This window comes from Pteronotus mesoamericanus, unplaced genomic scaffold (genome assembly GCF_021234165.1).
Source record: "Pteronotus mesoamericanus isolate MK-2021 breed Mesoamerican mustached bat unplaced genomic scaffold, CSHL_Meso_final contig_116, whole genome shotgun sequence".
Taxonomy (NCBI): domain Eukaryota; kingdom Metazoa; phylum Chordata; class Mammalia; order Chiroptera; family Mormoopidae; genus Pteronotus; species Pteronotus mesoamericanus.
The window spans coordinates 21,584,221-21,606,145 of NW_026555027.1; the positions used below are offsets into that span (position 1 = coordinate 21,584,221).

Sequence of the window (21,925 nt, forward strand, 5' to 3'; positions counted from 1 at the left end):
TGGGTCATCAAACAAGTTTCACCAAATTTTAAAACTCGATTAAAGGACTGAAACTGATATAGAATAAGTCCTTGGATTACAGCCTAAATATATTAGAAATCAATAACAAAAGTGAAAGATTTATCTGGAAATAGACATAAGTGTAACATGAAAAACTTATAAAACTTCTAGTGGATAACAGAAGAAAATCGAAGTGATCTTGGGTTTGGAAATGACTTTTTAAATACTACATCAAAAGCATGATCAGTGAAAGAAAAAATTGGTAACTTGAACTTCATTAACACAGAATAAAAAGACAATCCAGAGGAGGAGGAAATCTTGCAAAACATCTGATAAAGAATTGGCAACTAAAATATAAGAACAACTTTCAAAACTCAATAATTAGGAAGCAAACCAATTTAAAAATGGGCCAAGTTCTGGAAAACTCCCACAGATATACCAATGGCAACTAAGCATATGAAAAGATGCTAAAGATCATGCATAATTTAAGAAATTGCACATTAAAATGAGATCACCATTATGCACCTATTAGAATGGCTCCCATCCACAGCTCTGACAATACCAGTCCTGGTGAGGAGGAGCAACAGGAACCTGCATTCGCTGCTGGTGGGAATGCAAAAGTCCCTGGGAGGACAGTTTGGCAGTTTCTCACAGAACTAAGCAAACACCATACGATGCAGCAATCACAGTCCTTGGTATTTAGTCAAGAGTTGAAAACTATGTCCACACCAAAATCTGCACACAAATGTTTATAGCAGTTTCATTCATAATGGCCAAAGCCTGGATGAACAGTTTTATGGACATAAATTCAACAACTTAGGTAAAATGGACCAATGCATTGAAGACCACAAACTACCAAAACTTTATTCCTGTAACTACTAAGTGCTGTATTTTGCTGAGTATAATGCGCACTCTTTGCCCAAATTTTTGAGAGGGAACAATAAGGGTGCGCATTATACATGGGTCTAATAATTCTATACCATGGGTACAATAATAGCCATAATCCCGTGTATAATGTGCACAAGACATGGGTGTGCATTATGCATGAGAGTGCATTGCTCATGGCAAAATATGGTATATAAAATTCTTAATTTTAGAACTTCTGAAAAAACATATCCAGGTGCCCACGGTTTCACTGCAGTCTTCCAAACATTTAAAGAATTAACATGAATTGTATACAATCTCTCCCAGAAACTAGAAGAGGAAGGCAACACTTCCCAACTTATTTTATGAGGTCTGCATTATCTCACAAAAACTCTAGACTGGTGTCTTTCATGAACAGAGTGGCAAAAATCTTAAAATATTATAAATACACCTTGCAACCAACTGGGGTTTATTCCAGGAATGCAAGACTGGCTTAATATTTGAAAATCAACCATTGTTACCCACCATTTTAACAGGTGTTAAGAAGAAAAAGAACATGGCTGTATCAATTGTTGTAAAAAGAATATTTGAAAAAATTTGAAATACTCGGGTCGGTAAAGTCCTCAGCAAACTAGGGCGAGAGTCACCTTTGATATTGCTGACCTTCTGTTGTACAAAAAATACAGCTCTGCCATTTCTTATTTTGTCATTATGAACGTATAATTGTCAAATTAGGACATATTTCATCCAAGACTTTTAGTACGTGGCCTCCATTTGTCTTCATATTCCAGATTCCACAAAAATGTTTTAACTACCTGTGCCTTAAAATCAAGTTAGTTTACATGAACCATTAAACATAACCATATAATTTAACCAAAAAATGGGGTGAATGCAGGTACGAAAATGCCTAAAACGTATATAGTTAAAGGGTCAGGAAAAAGCAAACGCACCAAGGAATCACTGTTCCATCAAAGGAAAGCTTTGCTAAAATGAGTTTTATTCCCCTAAATGCCTTCATTGTGTGAAGGTAACATAATACCCTCTGCAAGGACTCAGAAATGTGTCACTATCTTCTTGAAAATGCACACTGGGCCGTTAAGACATGAAGCACAATGGAGAGCTAGAAAAATGGTAGTTACAACTTAAAACGTGTCCCCTAACTCAGCAGGGCTGATGGGATTGTCCTCCAAGGAGAGGCCGACTCTGCAGTTCTTTCACATGCCTGTCTTCCTGAGCTCCTGTGCCTTACCCACACGTCAGGGAACGCTGTCTCAGGCCCTACTCTTTATCTTACGGTGGACGTGCAATGACTTGACATCAGTCACCTAACACTCATGCTGTTCTCTTTGGCACTTGACCGACATTGGCTTAACTCTTTACACCGTACCAACCAACTGAAGGGTGCCACATTTTGCCACTTTCAGTATCAATGAATTAACGATTTCCTGCATCTCTAAAGTTAAGAATCCTCCTCCCTAGTTAGATTGATCCCTAAAGCCCCAATTACTTTTAACCTATGAGGTGGAAAATCAAAGCACATAGAAGACAGCAAATAAACACATGAAATATGCTCATCACTGATCATTACAGAAATATAAAATAAACCACGAGGAGCTATGACTACATCCACTGGAGGATAAAATAGCCAAGGCCACAAGAAATTACAGCTGAAGTACCAATACCCTGGGCAAGGACTCAAGACCCTCGGAACCATTACATGTTGCTGATGGGTGTGTAGAGTGTGCACTCTACAGACTGGGAAATCAGTCTGGCAGTTTTCTGTAAAGTTAAACACACCATATGATACAACAATCCTTATCAGGCATTTACTGAAGAGAAATAAAAACATCTACACACAAGGCTTTGTACACACATGTTCATAGCAGCTTTATTTATGAGTAAAAAAAAACTGAAAATGTCTCAAAGTCCATCAACTGGTGGGCAAACAACTGGTATAACCATACAATGCAATACTACTAACATTAAAAAAGGTTCTAACTACTGATACATGCAACAACATAAGTATCTCAGAACCATTGTTTAGAGAAAGAAGTCAGACACAAGAGGCTACATATGACTCCATTTATTTTAAATTCTAGAAAAGGCAAAACACTAGTGACCAAAAGCAGATCAATGGTTGCCAATGGAGAGTTGGGGAGATGTGGGGGTGGGCAGGGGATTGACCATAAAGGGGAACAAGAAAAACTTTTAGGTGATGGGAATGTTTTATTATCGATTCTGGCAGTAGCGATTACATGACTTTCATACATTTGATGATACTCATAGACTTACACACTTAAATTGGCTAACTTGAATATATATATAAAATACCTTAACACTTAAAAAGAGCATGTAAATATATCAAAATGGGTAAAATGCTTGTTAAATTTCTAAATAGCCTATAATCAGAATGTATTGTTTTGAAATCAGAAAAATGACACAAACTATTAACATATAAATATGATTCTACTACATGATCGCTATTACTTAGAAATGTGTATGAACTCAGAGCTAAAAAGTGGAAGAAAAATTACCATACTTTGGGTAAGAGGGTACTAAAATAAATCCCTTCTAAAGCTTTTATTTTCTAACTTTTAGGGTGGACTTTGTTCTAAAAATGCAGTTCAGTAAGAGAAAATCACTTCCAATAATTGGTATAAATCAGTGATTTTCAACCGGTGTGCCGCAAAATTTTTTAAAACTCCTAATTACCTACTTAGTCGGGAGCACTGACATCTTTTCCCTTGGACTGTAAAGTTAAAAACAAAAACAAAAAAAAGACAACAGCAAACACAATAGCTGTCAATGTGAATGAATCAAAATTGTACCTGTTGTTTTTTTTTTTGTCAGTTGATTAAAAAGAGCATTTTTTTGGTGTGTGCAGAATTTTAATAGTTTACATGTGCCATGAAATGAAGAAGGCTGAAGATCGCTGGTATAAATAAATCTAGAGCTTTGCCCTAGTTAATGGGGTTGGAAGGTGTCACATGGACTCACTCTTCAGACACTTTTTAATGATTATGCAGTTTTTTGTTTACTTGTTAACCATCCCCCCCCCCCCCATAAGTTTCTGTTTCAGGGTTATTTAAGAATTATCCTTGGATCACTCAAAATGGTAACGCAAATAGATTTTCTTCTTTAATGCCTTATTCTTTTAACACTACCAAATGACAAATAGTTCTCAGACCTGCAATACATTTTCAACCCAGTTAACATGTTATTTTGTAAACAAGAGAACAAAAATAGCACCTTCAAATAAAACTTCCTTCCTGATTAGCTGCAGAGAAGACAGAAATTGAGGGTGATAACCACTTAAATCTCTTTAAATAGCTCACCTATTACATTCATCAGGAACATTTTCCTCATTTATAAGACGACTAAATACTGGTTTGCAAACATGGGTCTAATTAACTAGTATTCTTTTCAAAAGAAATTTTTAAAAATGCTTTCTGCCAAGACCATTTTGGCCAACTATGTATAGTAAAAGGCAAAACAAACAAACAAACAAACAAACAAAAAAACGCAAAAAAACAAAAACCAGTCACACTCTTTAGAACAAGGACCAAATGGTTACCTCATCTCAAGTTCAGGGGCAAAACTAACAACGTGCTACAATATTGTGACATAACTCAGTGTAAGAATTCAGTGAGACACGTCACTTTTGAGAGACTTGCCAAGAGAATGGACTTAGGACACACAGGACATTCAAAACCTTGGAAGGCAATGGTAGGGTGACACACGTTCCCAGAAATGGATAAGTATCTGAACCACCGATGTTAACAGGTCATTATGGCATTATCGATACATCCCAGTCATTGTAAGATACTCTTTTCCTTTGGTTTCTCTGCATTGTTTGGAAGGCACAATCAAATTTGTAGCTTTTAGGGTATAGCAGGTTGGTCTTGTTATGTTTCTTTTTCCAGTATGTCCAGTACTTTGTCTTTTATCAAACATATGGATCAAACTGTTAAATCACAAAACGGACAGTAGAAAACGCACCGCAGACAGTGCTCAGTGATGAAAGGTCCGTGCATATAGGACAGGCAGTTTGGATAATTCAGCAGTTCAGCATTATCAGGGACTGATGATTTTCACCATCATCCCACTGAGCTAACCTTAATGACCATAAAATGGCGAGAGCAGTTCTGATTCAGACAAGACAGTCTCCGAAGAAGGAGAGAATTTCCTCTTCTGTTAGTGGAGAAAATCTTTCTCAGATGCCCATCTTTCTCAAATGCCCCTGGCAGATCTCTTTTCAGTTGCCATTGGCCAGGATAAGTTCCCACAGTCATGCCTTACCAGTTTCCTTATATGGGGAGTAAGACCACGCAAGGACCAACTTCCTTGGGTACAAGGCTGCACAGAGCCGGGGAGCACTTGAACAAGCAAGAAGGGAGGGACAAGACGGTGCTGGATAATAACCAGTATCCATCACAACCAGATAGGGCCGAACACACACAGTACACGTCACACTAACTTCCACTGGCCGAGAGGGTAAAAAAAGAGCACTCAGAGTACTAAGGATAGTATAATATAATGGACTATTATTAAAAAAATATTTCAGGGACAAATAATACCTAAGATTCAGTGGGTATACTCTACATGCCAGGCACTGGTCTATGCCCTTTGTGTACGTTAATATATTTAGTCCTTACAACTGTTACCTGTATTTTACAGATAAAGAAAACAGAGGCAAAGTAACATGCCCAAAACGTCTAGTGAGTGAGAGCTGAAATCTGAATTAGGTAGTCAGACTCCAGACTCACGTTCTCAATTGCTACATTATGCTGCCCAACACGATGTAAAACGGGAATGGATATATTCTAAGATGATTTTTTTAAAAAACCAAATAAACCAACGGAGCGATAGAGATGTAGAAACCAAGCCAAAAAGTTAGCTGAGATTTACACACTGTACATTTTATTAAATACTGGGTTTTACTAGAACAAATGAACTTCTGATAGAAGTTTCATTTAAAAAATGTGGCTCTGTTCAAATTCCTACTTGACACTGCTTTTTGCCTAAGTATTCTACTTTTACTGGTTCTTTACTCAGTCATTATGGGCAGAAAAATTAATTTCTTATAACAAAACAAAGGAATTTCTCAAGTGGTACGACACTCAATCCGTATAACAGAAATACTCCCCAAGTGTGGACAGGACCACAACAGAGTATATGATCAGAGAACACATTGCTTTTCACGGTATATTTGTAATAGCTACAGGTAACACTGCTAACTCATGCACAGTAAGTCTTTACTACCTACTGAAGGTCTCTGCCTTACACACGAAAATTATTCATGTCCCAGGGTTTGGCATTTAGCTAAAAATTAAGCTATGCTGGAAAATGTCTGTCAAACGGGCTTTCAGACCACCACAGAAAAGCTGTCAGCTATAATATCCATCCTGGAATCGTGGCGGCAAGTTCCTGGGAGTGGCTTTTTCCTGTGTTTTGATCAAGTCTATGATGGCTGAGAGGACTGCACAGTCTCTGGATTTCGTGTCCTTCCAGTCAACAGGATGGGGACTTTCGATCTTCTCTTGCAGAAGGGTATCTAATTCCTTCCTTAATTCCTAAGGTTGGAAAAATTACACAAGTTCAACAAAGACAGATGTACAATAAAACAATGTCATAAATAAAAGTGGCTGGCTGAAACAAGGAACTTCATAAGCTACGATACAAAAGACTGAAATATTTAGTAAATATACAGTAAAATTTAAAAATGCAAACTTTGATCTCAAGACTTGTACAATGGTTGGTCTGTAAGTACCTCAAAACACAGTTTGGAAAAACTATGAATAAACTTCTCAGCACTATTTGCTCTGCTGAAAAATATCAAGAAATATTTACAAAACATGGAATACCTAGATCAAAACCACAGACAATCATTTAAAATCAGTCACCTTAACAAGATGGGCAATTCTGGCTGGAGACTGAAAGACAATCCACTCATCAACAGCAATAGTTTCCTGATCATTATCCTTCTGGATGGAAATATCGCCTCCAAAGAACAAGAGACAGTATGGGGAAACTTCTGTGCAGTCATACAAGTATATCTATAATGAGAATTAAAGCAAGTTAATACATAAAGGGTCTGAAATTATTGCCACATTAATTCACTAATATCACCAGAATCAATTTATTAGTATTAACCCTTCTACAATAGGTTTTAGCCTATTTAGTGTAATTACAAAGACTAATTTTGAATACCTTTGAAATGAACCATTCTTTATTAATTCAGAGAACACAGGACCTTTATACTTTTGTTTCAACTCAAATAATAGTATTATTCTTTAAACAAAATATTTTCTGAATGACACAACAAAACACTTATGTAGCTGAAATTATTTTTATAGATATATTAACAGAATCCCACTTAATATTCTGACCAATCTATAAGGTCTACTGATGCCAACAAAATTTTCTGTGCAGTGTAAAGTCCTGTATACCAAAAACTCCAGTATTTCCTGAACACATGCTATGAAAGAAAATTATGCAAACTGAGTAACTTCCAATTAAAATACAAAAATGGATCATGACAGACCTACACATTAAAAGTAGAGGTTATTTGCTTAAGGAAGTTATAATTCAGGTCAAACTTTTTTAAAGAACAAATTTTATTTATAATTATAAAAATTATGGAATTTAAAAAATACACTGATATTCAGATCCATGAAATATTTACTTACACTACTTGTTCTCATCTTTAGGTGATAGATAAGCCAGTTATAGTGAAAATCTGTTTGCTCCACATTAACAGACTTAGGGTGAATAGCAACCAGTCCATCAGTTTTTGTGTAAACTTTCAACCTTTAAAAAAGTTAAAATGTAGTTGTTAAAAAAAAAATCCTGGAAGATTCCAAGCCAATCTCAGAATTTAAAAAAGCCCCACAGATAAGTTCAGTTTATTTCTGCAATATAAATTTACAAATTTATATTTGAGGAAATAATTTATTTTAATAAAACACAGAAACTTATCAGCTAACTGTGAATACATCAAATCTTCCTTTTGAAGGTATAAATTACTCAAGACATTAGAAAGGTGACAGAGTATTCCTTAATTATGCTTCTATTATACAGCTGAAAGACAAAGAATGTAATAAGCAGCTAAAATAGTTCAAAGTGATTCAGACCAACAGTCTATACATAATACCGTCAATAATACTACTAATAGCCCTCAATTTAAATAACTTCATGAAATGATTAAAAATTTCACAGGTTATACACCCACAGGAATATAAAATAAAAAATTACAAATGTTGTTTAGAAGGGTTTAGCTACTACTGACTTTTAAAACCCTAAAATATATTTAAATGGTCCCACATTCGCTCAAATGCCCCATTTTCATAACAGGGATACTTGGAAAAGTGTACTCTGGCACAGGTCTACTTCAGTCTCTTCATTCCCAGGGTTCTTTTGTCAACCATAAAATTTTTATATCAATTTCAAAGGGTTTTTTAATTTTCAACAGGGAGATGTTTGGTGGTTTATTTTTAAGCAGTCAATGGTAATTACCTGCATTAGATGACATAAAAGCTGATAATCCATTGATCCTTCCTACTTTTTTTCAGATGTTAGTTTTATTTTTTTATTTTTCAATTATAGTCTTCTTTCGATAGTATTTTGTATTGGTTTCAGGTATGCAGCTTAGTGGTTAGGCAATCATATACTTTACACAGTGCTCCCCTCAGTATTTCCAGAGCCACCCGGCACCGGAGTTAGTGCAGTATTCCTGGCTATTTCCCCTGCGCGGTGCTCGACGCCCCTGCGACGGCCGATCCGACGGCCGATCCGACGGCCGATCCGACGGCCGAGCCGACCGCGCTTCTTTCATCCTGTCGCCTTTCCACCCAGTCCCCCAAATGCCCCTCATCTCTGGCAACTACCAGCCCAGTCTACTCTCTGTGTCTAGGAGTCTGTTTCAATATTCTTTATTCATTTATTTTGTTCTTTAGATCCCACACATAAGTGAAATCACATGAAAGTATCTTTTCTGTGCTTCTAGGAATTCATAATACTTCTATCAAAATCATAGTCACTAGTCACATTATTCAGAATAAAACCAAAATTATTTTTCCTCACTGCACAGTCAATTTAACCAATGCCACCCTGTAACCCTACTTTACTACAGGAACAGAGTGTGGCAGACTTTTCCCGGACAGGCACAGAGAGAAAATATTTCAGGCTCTGTGGGCCCCAGGATCTTTACTGCAACTACTCAAGTCTTCTAGGGGAGCAGAGAAGCCTGCAAACACAGACAACATGTAAACAAACAGGCATGGCTGTGTTCCAATAAAACATTCACAAAAACAACATTCTGGCCAGGATGCCAAAAACCGCTGACCCCCGCGCCCTAGACCAAAATGAAGCCCTAATCCAAACAGATGCTTTTGTTTTCATAAACCTTCCAAGGATGGCAGAGGGATATATAGAATATTTGTAGTTAAAAGAATTTCTCTGATATGATACCTGTCAAGTTAGGGATATGTATGAAGAATGTGACAAAGTACTGATGCCAAAAAGTACTTGATCACTAAAACTGTGTATAATCTAGCCACAATGATTAAAATTCAAGTACCCATCATCTTTACACCTGAGAATGGGGTTTCTGACCATCAGCATTTTTGACATATTGAATTCTTTGTTGTGGGGGCCTGCCCTCTGTATTGTGGAATGCTTAATAAGCACCCTTGGCTTCAATCTATTAGTAACCATGGCAGTTGTAACAACCACGAATGTCTCCAGACACTGTCAAATCTCCCAAGGGGTAAAATCAAACTCAGTTGAGAACCAATGCCCCTGGAACAATGCCTGTGCTTTATCTTTGAGGTTATTTTTTACGTTCATAATCATAAGGTATACAGCTTTTTCATTTAATATTTCAAATATTTTACATGTTACTACACAATGGCTGTCTTATATGCCCACCTAACATAAAAGTCATATAATATGGTGGTGTAAAACCTTAATTTGCCCATTACTACTGAGTAACTCTCGAGACAAAATGCAAAATCATGTTTTATAAGAGGAAAAAATCCTGAAGCAAAATCTCTTCTAAACAATGTTCATCTGGCACTGTTTTTCTTTCCTTTTAAGGCATTTAAAAAGTTTTGCATTTATTAAAGTTTAAGATGCTGTCTTACACAGAGTTTGATATAATATAACTACAAATAACCACCACTCACATCAGATCACTGAACTTTCGGGGTGATTTTAATACCTGGCTTCCTTTTCTCATGTCCACACTGTTGTATTTACTAACATTCTTTGTGAATAATGGGTAGTAGAGAGCTGAGGCCAGGGATATGCTGGGAGGGAAGCGATGCCTCTGGTAACAGTTTGCCTTCTCTTGAATGAGCGAAAGTAAAAAGGACAAGAATATGGCCCTGGTATGAATAAGAACAAATGTACAATACAAGCTCTGTTGCATTATAGGATTTCCAAAGTTTCAGGAGAGGATTACAAGTAATTCATAATAATCTTCAATGCTTACATTTTTCTTTTTTTACCCAAATTTAGTCGTATTTTAGCAACTTTGGGATATAAACCAGCACAGATGACAGCTTTAATTATCTTCTCATTATCTATTAGGGGTGGGAAGGTAGAGAAAAAAGAGTAAAATACTGATACAATGGACAACAGCAGCAAGTTGTTTACACTGTGTTTTCTGCTTTACCTGAATTTATATTAGATTTCGGATCTTTGGGATTTCTACTGCTTACAAATCCAGCTCCAAGAAGATGCTCAGCAAACTGCCCTTTCATGTTATGCAGCATCTAGAGGGCAACAGTAACAAACAGAACTAGAAAACTTTCCACAGATTTATGGGGGTTATAAGGCATATACTCATAAATAAGTTTAGTTATAAGATTTGCTGCTTTATAAAATACTTTTGCATAAGTGTGATGTTTCAGAGGATGCAAACTACAAAATTTATAAAAACCTGTTTTTGTCAATAATGTATAGTTGGAACACAGCCACATCCATTCATCTACATACCACGTATGGCTGCTCCGCACTGTAATGGCAGAGGTGAGTGGTTGCAACAGAGGCACCATATGGCCAATAAGGCTGAAAGAGTTATCATCTGATCTTTTACAGAAAAGGTTTGCCTATGGTAGGAAATAACCACTGATGTTTAAGGATTACTCCATTTTAGAGAAGGCTAGTATCTTCGAAATTGCTCTCCACCCCGTATTTTTTTAAAAAAGATTTTATTTACTTATTTTTAGAGAGATGGGAAGGGAGGGAGAGAGAGGTAGAGAAACATGGATGTGTGAGAGATGCACCAACTGGCTGCCTCTTGCACACCCCTAATCGAGGACCTGGCGTGCAACCCAGGCGTGTGCCCTGAGTGGGACTCAAACCAGCAACCCTTCGTTTTGCAGGCTGGTGCTCAATCCACTGAGCCATACCAGCCAGGGCACCCTGTATTTTTAAAGAAATACAGAAAAAGTACAAAGAAAATAACCAACATCCATCCATGTTTCTACTACTGAAAATTAACTACTGTTGCTTATTGGCACAAAAACTTCAGAGTATTTTTTTATTTTTGAGAAAAATCACTATTTGGATAAAAATGATGCATGGCTCACTATAAAGCATTCAAGTAATACTGAAAAGTACAAATGAAGAAACTTCCCTAAACTCAATATGGTCAGAAGAATTATTTACTAAGAAATAATACTGCAGGCACTTATGTATATACAGACAGAAGAATTAAGACAGAAATGTGACCCCAACAGTGGGATAACCGTATAGAAGCTACTTTTTAAAAAAATTTAATTCTAGTTCAATGTTCAGTATTTAAGTGTGTCTCCCTTTTATAGATTGTGCGTGATTTGAGTTTCCCCACCTAATTTATCTTATAACTGACTTTCTGGGTTACCTCCTGGTTTTCATTACCATTTTTTATTGTTCAGGGTAATAACCTTTATATTCTCTTCTGCATTGGTAATTCATGTGTTATACTCACTGTGTGTTTAAATAATTTCAGTGGACATCACCAGTTGATTTAACATGCACTCTCTATCCCTGAATTTTTTCATTTATCTCTTAATAGGCAGCATTTCGCTGTCAGTGAATTTTACAAGAACAGCTCCTGGGTGCAGTATTTTAAGTGCCTTCTTGAATGCCCATCCTTTGTCTTTATATTTTAATATCTTGACTGGATATAGTATTTTCAAGTAACACTTGATTCAACCACATTCTGGTACCTGTGGTTCTTTTCTTTTTTCTTTTTTCCAGGAAAATGTTTTTTACACATCTCTTGGATACATATTTAAATCACACTTGAATTTACACATCTCTCAAATACATATTTAAATCACACTTGAATAGGAATAGTATGATACCTATCATCTTCATGATGAATCAGTCCTTATCTTCCTGCTGACAAGCTTTTCACTTATTGTTTTAATGTCTTCCTTTTGCACCTGCATCTATAAACTGTGATTATTTTAACCTTTCCTCTATGGCAATAACTTGCTTTTAAGGGGTGTCCTTTTTGTTCCTCATAGTTCTTTTGGTCTTTTTCTTAGCCCAGCAGTCTTTCCGTTCATACTATTGGTTTATTTTCTTACTGCTGTTTTACTGAATTCATATTCTTACACTGTTCTTTACTCTGAAGCAGTTGTAAGGTACTTTCTATTGAGATATATTGTGTTCCATTCCTTCTGTCCTTTGAATGTAGTGTCTTCTAGAGCTGCATGGTTCTTCTTTTATTTTCATTTTGTTAATGCCTGGGAACTTTTGATTGAATAGGCTTGATTCCTGACTCTTTTACCCCCTTGTAGGTTTGTTTAATGCCCTGGACACAGAGGTGGAGCGTACACTTAACAGGGAAAGGTAAGGACATTCCTATTCTTACTGGCCTGCTATCACTTCTCCATTCAGTGCATGTGCCCTATTTATTAACTTTCTTCTGTTTCACAAATTCTCCTGTCCAGTGTTCTTTTACTACACTAAATCAGTTAAAGAAACCTACCTAAAAGTTAAAAATACTCACTCTATTATATTATATATCTTGTTGCAGTTGATTTAATAAAAATTTTGAATGAGTCAGCTTCATTAGACAAATTCACGCAAGTAACCTTTTGCTACTGATCTAACCACACAAAATGCATACATGTGGTTCCCTAATCACACAGGTATGAGAATTACTCCAAAACATTCACCATTACCTGCAACGTATTTGAAGACAGAAAATACTCCCAGCAATAGTCTTTTTCATATCTGAAACCACGTCGTCTAGCTTCTTCCCATCCCTATGGGGCAAAAAAATGAAGAAAGCCATTTATAGTATTCCCCAAAGCAAAGACCAACTACTTTTCTGTCTTCATTTTTTATTAACGGAGACCTTCTCTCATGAAATGTCAATGACAGATATTAAGTGAGTATCAAACAAATTTTTAAATTGTTCATTTAATTGTTATCAAAACAGAAACACAGACTTCTTTTCCAAAAGTGTAAAAATCTTAAAAGCTATAAGAAAACTTAGTAAGATTAAAATTTTTTTCAAATGGTCAACTAATTTTAAACATTCTCACTTAGCAATTTATTCCTAATACCGATGATAATACAGACTGTAAAAAGTTATTATGTTCCTATTCTATTATCAGCTTTTCACTTAAATAAAATGTCACAAGTTTTTTTTTTTTTTTACCTCAAATGCATTCACAACTGTCAGGTGGTCACTTTTAGAATCCTTTGCCAATTCCTTTCTTCTTGCATCTGCGACCTTTTCTTTCCCCTTAAAAAATACAGACCAAGGCAATTTAAGTGGCTCTGACACTTTCTATTACAACATTCTAATAATAAGCCAACGAAAAAGTGTATCTAAGCAGCAAGTATCACGTGTACATAAAAATGCCTATCCTTTGTTTTGTCCTTCTTACCAATGGGATCACAAAGGGATCCTTGAAGCTGAGACTCGCAGCGATGGTAAGTACTGGGTCTAAACAACAGAACAGAGCCCCAAAAAGAATCATCTTTCCAATGTGTGGCTCAACTGGTAATCGTGCTAAATGGACTCCAAGAGGTGTCAATTCTTCTTGTTTATCCAGAGCATTCTGTAAAGTAAGGGTTTATGTTTAAAACAGACATTATAAAGCATCACAATTAAATCTAATTTTAGTTTGCTTAGGAAAAAAAAAAGCCACTCCTCACTATCTTAAGCCCAAATACCCTAGTACTGTTCTGTCACGATCAGGGTTATTTATCTTTGGGACTGAGATGTGGCGAAATGATTTGGAAAGGATAAGAGGTAGGCTTTAGGTTAGGATACTGGGTATGTTCTTATTTCTCGACATGAGTAATTATTACACAGTGCTCACTCTGTGGTAAATCATTGACCTGGACATTTTTGTTTTGCTCTCTTATCCTGTATGGGAATGCTGTAATTCACAGTAATTTTTAAAATGTGGGCTCCAGCTCCTACTATGGGCAAAGATTTGCTGGCCTTTTTAAGATTCTGTTGCCTGCGAATGATGGCCTTTTCAAAATTTTGTTGCCTGAGAATGATTATGTAAAGACCGACACTTAGCCCTGGCTGGTACGGCTCAGTGGACTGAGCACCAGCCTGCAAACCAAAGAGTTGTGGGTTTGATTCCCAGTCAGGGCACATGCCTGGGTTAAAGGTCAGGTCCCCAGCAGGGGGTGCTTAAGAGGCAACCATTGATGCTTCTCTCTCTCTCTCTCTCTCTCTCACTCCCTTCTGACTTTCCTTCTGACTAAAAATAAAATAAATTAAAAAATCATTTTAAAAGAAAAGACCGACTCTTTAAATTCAGTTGGGAGAGGAGACATCATCCTGTTCAGGCTTTACAGTCTTCTGGTTGCCCATCTCTACCATAAATAATATTCTCTGAGCACCACGCAACTCTCCATAGCTCTATTCTATTAGATAAAAGCCTGAAGGGGGGAGAGGTCTCTAGTAGAGCTGTATTGCTTCCTACGTACCAGTGACCTCACTAAACCTAATCTACATTCCAACAAAGAAGGTTAGATAATAATACAATGAGTTTTTACTTAAACAACTTATTACTCATGTTAAAATCTACTGCAATGTTCTGATATGGGCCAAATTCTCAAAATAATCTGCATGGATGACTCAAAACTGAAATATGTAGAATATACTTTGGCATGCTCTAACCCAGCACTAATGAACGGAACTTGTAGCGATGACAGAAATGTTCTATTTCTATAACGTAGTAGTGGCTACTACACTGGATAGCACAGCTCTAACCTCTTTCTCTCCACTCTGGACACTAACTCACAGCTAGTTCTGTGCTTCTCAACATGGTCTTGTACAGGGATGGCTACCAAGGGGTCACTTGACTAAGACACTGAAACTAGTTTCTCAAAACACTGCCTTCATAAAAAGAAACTAAGGAAAGAAAGCTGTAAGAATAAAATGACACATAGGGGAGTATGGTATTTTGAAGAAAAGTCATCTGTTAGTATTCCTTCAACAACACAAGAGTTGCCTTTATAAAATATTCATTCAAAGATTTCAAAATTGTATGTCATTTTAAATCAAGTGTACAGTGAAAAATATTGTGTGACAAGGACCCAGTTTTATAAGGACATAATGAAGGTTTCATTTTATAACTTTCTAATTCGTAATTCATACACTAAGGCGAACAGCCAAGTTGCATATAAAATTTGGAACTGTGCACTCACTGGTCTAGCTTACAGTAACTACAGTAAGTATTACTTAGCTGGCTTACATGCTCTAACACTCCATATCTAAGTTAAAATTAAAAAAGAAAAATCAAGTTCACCAGTTCCATCAGGTGCTTTATGGAGAGTGACACCGCTTCATTTGATGGTGGATCCATTAACCTACTCAGAAAATGAGCGATTCCGCCAAGCCTTAAGATCTGGGGAAGACACATGTGATTAAACAGATATCATATATTGACGTAACCATTTAGTCCTGCCTGTCACTCACTAGAGTGAAGCATCAAACCTATACATGATCTTCAAGTTAGTTATCTTACTACACTAAATCAGGTAAAGAAACCTACCTGAAAGTTAAAAATACTCACTCTATTTGATATTAAAAATACATTTTAGGAGTATTAGTGACAATGTTCTCTTACTAGAGTAAGTTAAAATTACATTTGTGACTCTATGAAAACATTATTTAAAGGCTGATATACTACTTTCTATCATCCACCAAGTCTTATTAATGAGAAAAGAAGTTGGTTAAAATCTCAACAAACAAATCAATTACAAATTATATAAAATACAAAAAAAAAAAAGGTAAGTACCTTTATAAAGAGGGATAAAATTCTTAAGATGTAGTAATAGCTCTTTGGGTAGAGCATTGGCATTTAAACCAAAAGGTCACGAGTTCAATTCCCAGTCAGGGTACATGCCTAGGTTGCAAGTTTGATCCCTGCTCAAGGTGTGTACCAAAGGCAACTGATCAATGTTTCTCTTTCACATCGATATTTTTCTCCCTTTCTCCCCCACCCTTCCCCTCTCTCTAAATTCTAAGCGTGTCACTGAGGATTAAAAAAAAAAAAAGAAAAAGATGTAATAACGGTAGCTAATATTTACTCAACACTTTATGTGTCAGTAAGAAACCTGTATGAGTTTAACTTAAGTAACTTGTCCAATGTACCAAAAGTAGCTTGTCTGGGGAGGTGGCGGGCTTCAAACACAGGCAACCTGGCTTCAGAGCAGTATATGATTAAATACTTTTAAATAAGCATTTGAAGAAAGTTTAGAAACATAGTTTACTAACACACATAGAAAACAAACGCACAGTAAACATTAGAACTCCACCCCCATTTAATTTTTTAACCACCTCACTAATTTACCTTTATTTGTAAACAAAGTTCTTCCAGAGGAGTTCTCAAGATCTCTGGCAGTTGATAGTCATCTAGAAGGCTTGCTCGAAGACCATTATACAGGTGATAGCAATGGCCAGGCTGAACTCTTAAAAAAAAAAAAAAAAAAAAAAAAAATGGGCAGGAAGGAGGCATTTATCAGTGACTTTTTAGAACTTCAGAGAGAAGAGGCAGGGACAGTAGTCAATATCTACTTATAAGCCACATCGTAACTAATTTACTCAATTATTACTTCACTTTTATTAATTATATATTCCTTTTCCCCATCTGTTTTGAATAGCCTTAAATCCACTATCCGTATGTCCTACTTTTAAGAACTAAAAGACTTCCTCCCCCATCAATAATCAGCTTTCCTATTTCTATCTTACAGAATCCAGGCTGCTGTGCTCTATAACAGCAGTCTACTTAGATGAATCTCTATATGCCTTGTGAACATTTTACCTAACAATTCTTGACATTACGTTAACCTGTCTTATATTATTTAAAATGCGTTTATGCCCTGCATGGTGTGGCTCAGTGGATTGACTGCTGGCCTGCAAACCAAAGGGTCATTCGTTCGATTCCCAGTCAGGGCACACGCCTGAGCTGTGGGCCAGGTCCCTGATGGGGGGCACACATGAGAGGCAATCACACGTTAATGTTTCTCTCCCTTTTTTCCTCCCTTCCTTCCCCTTTAAAATCTTAAAAAATAAAATGCTTTTAGGTATGTGTTATTTAATGAGCTTGCAGAATAATGTTGGAAATTTTTTTTCCTTCACGGTTTGCTTCTAATGACATGAATGATATTATTTTTTGGATAATATTAAGGACAGATGTGAGAATATACGTTTCATATATTTTGAAGAAAAACAAGTATCTTTATGGGCTCTTGCTGCTATATCAAGAGGATGTCCTTTTCCCATATGAATAAAAATAAAATCTAAAATTCTTAGCTATTTCTGTCACAAGTTTACAAAAATCCATCATCTGTTACGTACGTCTGCAGAAACTAAGAGTGCTTCCACTGAGGACCACATAATATAGTTTGCTCTGACCTTCAAAATAATTATCAAGCTAATTAGGCTTTGCTAAAGGAATTTACATCTTTGGCGCTGACCAGGGGCTATTTTCCATTTCAATTAAAACACTGTAATTCCACTTAACCTCCACTAGGATAGTGGGGATGAAGAGTTAGATAAAATGTAATACTTCATTTACTTGATTTTCATAATTGTTTCAAGAATCAAACCTGAGACCTAGCATGTGTACTATTCATATATAAAAGTGTGCCAAAACCCATTCACTATGATGAATATTTTTAAAATCAGTACCCAGGAGTGATAAATCTGCATGGGAAAACCCCAGTCTTGGGAGGCCCCCAAACCATGCTATCCCCTAGGAACTGATGGGAAAGGTACAATTCTTAGACTAAGTCATGACTTTGGCTCAACAGCATCGATTGCATAATATAATAAACTACCTGGAAGCCAAGTTATACTGGGATAATCTGCAGAGATTACAGCAATTATGTCAGAGCTTTATAGACATATTACAAATTTAGATAAAATGGTCTGTAAAATTTTCTTTCAACTTTTCTTTCCTTACTGAAGCCAGTATCTGAAGCCTAAGGGAAGTCTTTTGAGTCTACCTATAAAACAAAGAAACAAATAAACAAAAAACACCTATTTTTCTACAACTCCAGATATGATTCTACCACTCACATGAATAAGGATATAAAAATACTGTGAGAAAATGCATGAAAACGGACAGTAAGCGCAATTATTTTCCTACCATTAAGAGAGAAATTTTTATTTCTTACACTACCATTTCCAGCAATGGAAAAAAGGTACTTTCCTTCTGTTTTTGTTGGTAACTGATGGTAACAAACCAGCACAGATGTGCATTACAGGAATTAGGAGCCCAGCCTGTGGAACCAGACTGCCTAGATTCAAGTCCTGCTACTTATAAAGCTGTGTGACTTTAAACAGATTATTTAATTTCTTTGTACCTTAATTTCCCTACCCTTAAAATAGAGATAATAACCTAACCACACAGCACTGTGCTGAGAATTAGGCAAGTTAACTTATATAAAGTGATTAGGAAATGACCTGACAATCAAATAGTATTAGTATTTATTATTAGTAATATGTGCTTTAAAAAAAAGAAAATTATAGGTAGTATAAGAAAAAAACATTAATTGAAATTAACTGAATTAAAGAGTAAGAAGTAGAAGAATCATAAAAAAGAATTCTAAAGAAACTATAATTAAAAGATTTTTTTCATTTAAACACGTGCTACGTTTTAAAAACTAAGAAAGGTATAACTCTTCTAAATAACATTTTTAAACGCCAGAACACATTCTGCTACATAAACCTTTTGTGTGTTTTTTAAAGGCTTCAGACAAGGTCCCACCTTACCTTCCAGCTCGACCTTTCCTTTGTTTGGCATTAGCTTTACTGACCCACTCAGCAGACATTGTGCTGATGTTGTTCTGGGTGTCAAAGTGTGTCTCCTTTATTTTTCCTCCATCTATCACGTAAACTACATCATCTATGGTTATGCTGTTTGGAAATATATAAAATATTAAAAACGTATCAAAAGAGCATTAATCTAAGACAAGTGTACAGGTAGGCATTTATAGAACATTTCTATGGATCAACTGATTTTGCAGCTCGCAGACGCGTGTTAGAGCCTTGCTTGTCTGCAGCCAAACTTCATAGCTCACCTGTGACTTCTGTACCTAGCTTTTCTGCCCCCTACTCCAGTGCCACAGTTTAGTATCAGCTTTCACAGAACAATCTGTTTCACCACTGTACTGGTAAAATGTGTTGTACTTCCAAGAGAGTACAACACATTTTAAAGGCTGTACATACCTAACTGCCAAATTACCAAACAATTCCATCCCCTACCAGGAAAAAAGGCACATAGGACAAAACTGGTATCAGCTCCCATGATTTTTTAGGGAAACTGAAAAAACCACTTAAAAGGCTGTTTCTGAAGAAGGCTAAAACATCAGCATAGGTTAAATAAAATTTTTAAAAAACTACACAAACCTATGCCACTACCATAATTAAATTGAAACAGATTTACTTTTGAGAAATTATAACGTACTTTGTAGAGAAAGAAGATTAAGATATGTTAATAATTTATGGGGCTCAAAACTACTATAATCACCAGCAGCTGATATTTAAAACAATTTTTACCTAGTCTCTGCAATGTTCGTAGCAATTACTATTTTCCGAACACCAGGAGGGGTTCTTTTAAATACCTGTAAGAATAAATACATCAAAACTCCAAAAATACACTATTTTCTGATACATCTCACTCTTTCAATTAGAAGAATTACTTCAGATACTATTCATTTTTAGCATTGTGTTTATTTGCTGACATACATGTTCATCTAACATTTACAAATGTATTTGTAAGGTATACATTACTTTCAATACCAAAAATCAAACTGAACCTCCCACAGATGTCAAAACCTCATCACAAACAAGATTTTAAATGAAATATAATAATTTATAGAATGTTTTTATTTTTAAACAAAACTGGAGAGTCAAACATCTTATTGTGTGGTCAAACTTTTAAAGGAGAGAAACTTCATGCAAGGATATGAATTATGAACTACCCAAAACTATATGGGTAAGAACACCAAACAACCAGGCAGACACCCAGCTCATGAGAATAAATTTTAATTGGCTGTACCACCTTATACTACCTTTTGAGATTAGCCTAGATTTTTAAAAAGTCCACTTTAAATGCTGAATCCTTCAAACAACGCAGCCCTGTGACAAAGCTACCCAAGTAGATGAAACGACATGCAACGTAGCCAAGCACCACTTGGCTCTGAAGCAAAAAAAAAATGCATAAACTTATCCCTATATGTATAACAGTGGTCATCGATAGAAAAAATATTGTTTCCCAGTCTAGTCACATATTCTCTAGCAAAGGAATAGAAACTTGACTGTTCGGGCATCAGACACTGAAAATGCCTCCATATCGAATACTCTGCTATCCAGTCTTTGGAATCAAGAGTTCTCTTCTCCTCTTCTCTTACCTCAGGCATGCACTCTGTATCTAATTCTGTATCTAATCCTAAATCTTCCACAGGTCTAAGGTATTGGCAGAAAGCATATTAAAAGTCTCAATTAAAAAAAAAAAAGTCTTGATATTTTTTGACAAAGTGTGAAAAAACTAGATGGGAAGAAAGGTAGATTTTCTCATCCATCTCATTCCACCAGACCCCAGAAACACTGCAATCCAGAAAATATCTTGCCTTTGAGAATGCAGTGTTCATTCTAAGTAAGGAAATCTCTGGATCTGCCTGAGCCAAAATATTCAAAACTGTAACAATACATTTTTGACAAAACAGGAAATCTCACACTACAAATATTCTAATGCCCTAAATAAAATTTCAAATATCAAGCTGTAGTATGTCATAGATATTTAATTTCTAGGTCGAGTTATTTTTATTGGTACTCACATACCCTTTTTCTTTTATTCAGAAAAGCCAAACAAGTTAGTGGTGAAAACAATCTTTAAACTTTTCCTTAATGTTGACAAACTAATCTGATTTGTGGATTATCCTCTCTTGTTCACGTTTTTTGTAAAAATCATCCCCTGAAGACTCATTTGCAAGGTTCTCAAAGAAGTATTTTTTACATGGATAACTATTTGAAAATATGCCTTAAAAATAAATAAATAAATAAATAAATAAAACACTATAAGCAGCCCTTTAAGCTTGCCTCACTTTGAAAGACAATGAATAAATTTAACAGCATACCTGTGTCTGGTTAACTGTAGGCATCAGTGAATGTAAAGGTATAATAAGAAACTTGTCTGAAAATTAAAAAGAAAATTTAAGATAGTTGCAGAAAAGCTCCATCATACATACATGGAACATAATTTTAAGAAATTATAGTCATACATTTTAAGTTTCAAAATGAAATCACTCAAGCCCATTCACGATTATTAGCTTAATAGAAAGTTTGGTATAGTACAGTGACAGGAAGGAGGGTGAGTGTTAAAGCAGAGGTAAATTTCACATTTAGCTGTGGTTCCAAAAAAAAATGCAATTCTGGCTTAAATTTCTAGCAAGTGTCCAAATGACTCAAAATAGCGAAATTACCCTCAAAAAAGAACTGTTGTTATTCACAAGATATGAGGCTCCCCACAGATTCTGACTCTCTGATCTTAGAAAGTACTAAATGCTACCAAATAAT

General features: G+C 35.8%; 1 protein-coding gene across 1 annotated transcript in view; it reads right to left on the reverse strand.

Annotated features, from left to right (window-relative positions):
• Positions 1 to 2,753: 2,753 nt before the first annotated feature.
• The window catches only part of DHX36 (DEAH-box helicase 36), a 34,615-nt gene continuing 15,443 nt past the window's right edge, over positions 2,754 to 21,925 (reverse strand). Inside the window, exons 13-25 of the mRNA XM_054579831.1 lie at positions 21,487 to 21,542; positions 19,907 to 19,971; positions 19,121 to 19,264; positions 16,695 to 16,812; positions 15,648 to 15,746; positions 13,761 to 13,934; positions 13,529 to 13,615; positions 13,047 to 13,130; positions 10,541 to 10,640; positions 10,358 to 10,448; positions 7,554 to 7,674; positions 6,768 to 6,920; positions 2,754 to 6,437 (exon numbers count right to left, since the gene is read on the reverse strand). Of these exons, the coding sequence (XP_054435806.1) occupies positions 6,252 to 6,437; positions 6,768 to 6,920; positions 7,554 to 7,674; positions 10,358 to 10,448; positions 10,541 to 10,640; positions 13,047 to 13,130; positions 13,529 to 13,615; positions 13,761 to 13,934; positions 15,648 to 15,746; positions 16,695 to 16,812; positions 19,121 to 19,264; positions 19,907 to 19,971; positions 21,487 to 21,542 (1,478 nt within the window). The 3' untranslated portion in view covers positions 2,754 to 6,251. The remainder of the gene's footprint in view (positions 6,438 to 6,767; positions 6,921 to 7,553; positions 7,675 to 10,357; positions 10,449 to 10,540; positions 10,641 to 13,046; positions 13,131 to 13,528; positions 13,616 to 13,760; positions 13,935 to 15,647; positions 15,747 to 16,694; positions 16,813 to 19,120; positions 19,265 to 19,906; positions 19,972 to 21,486; positions 21,543 to 21,925) is intronic.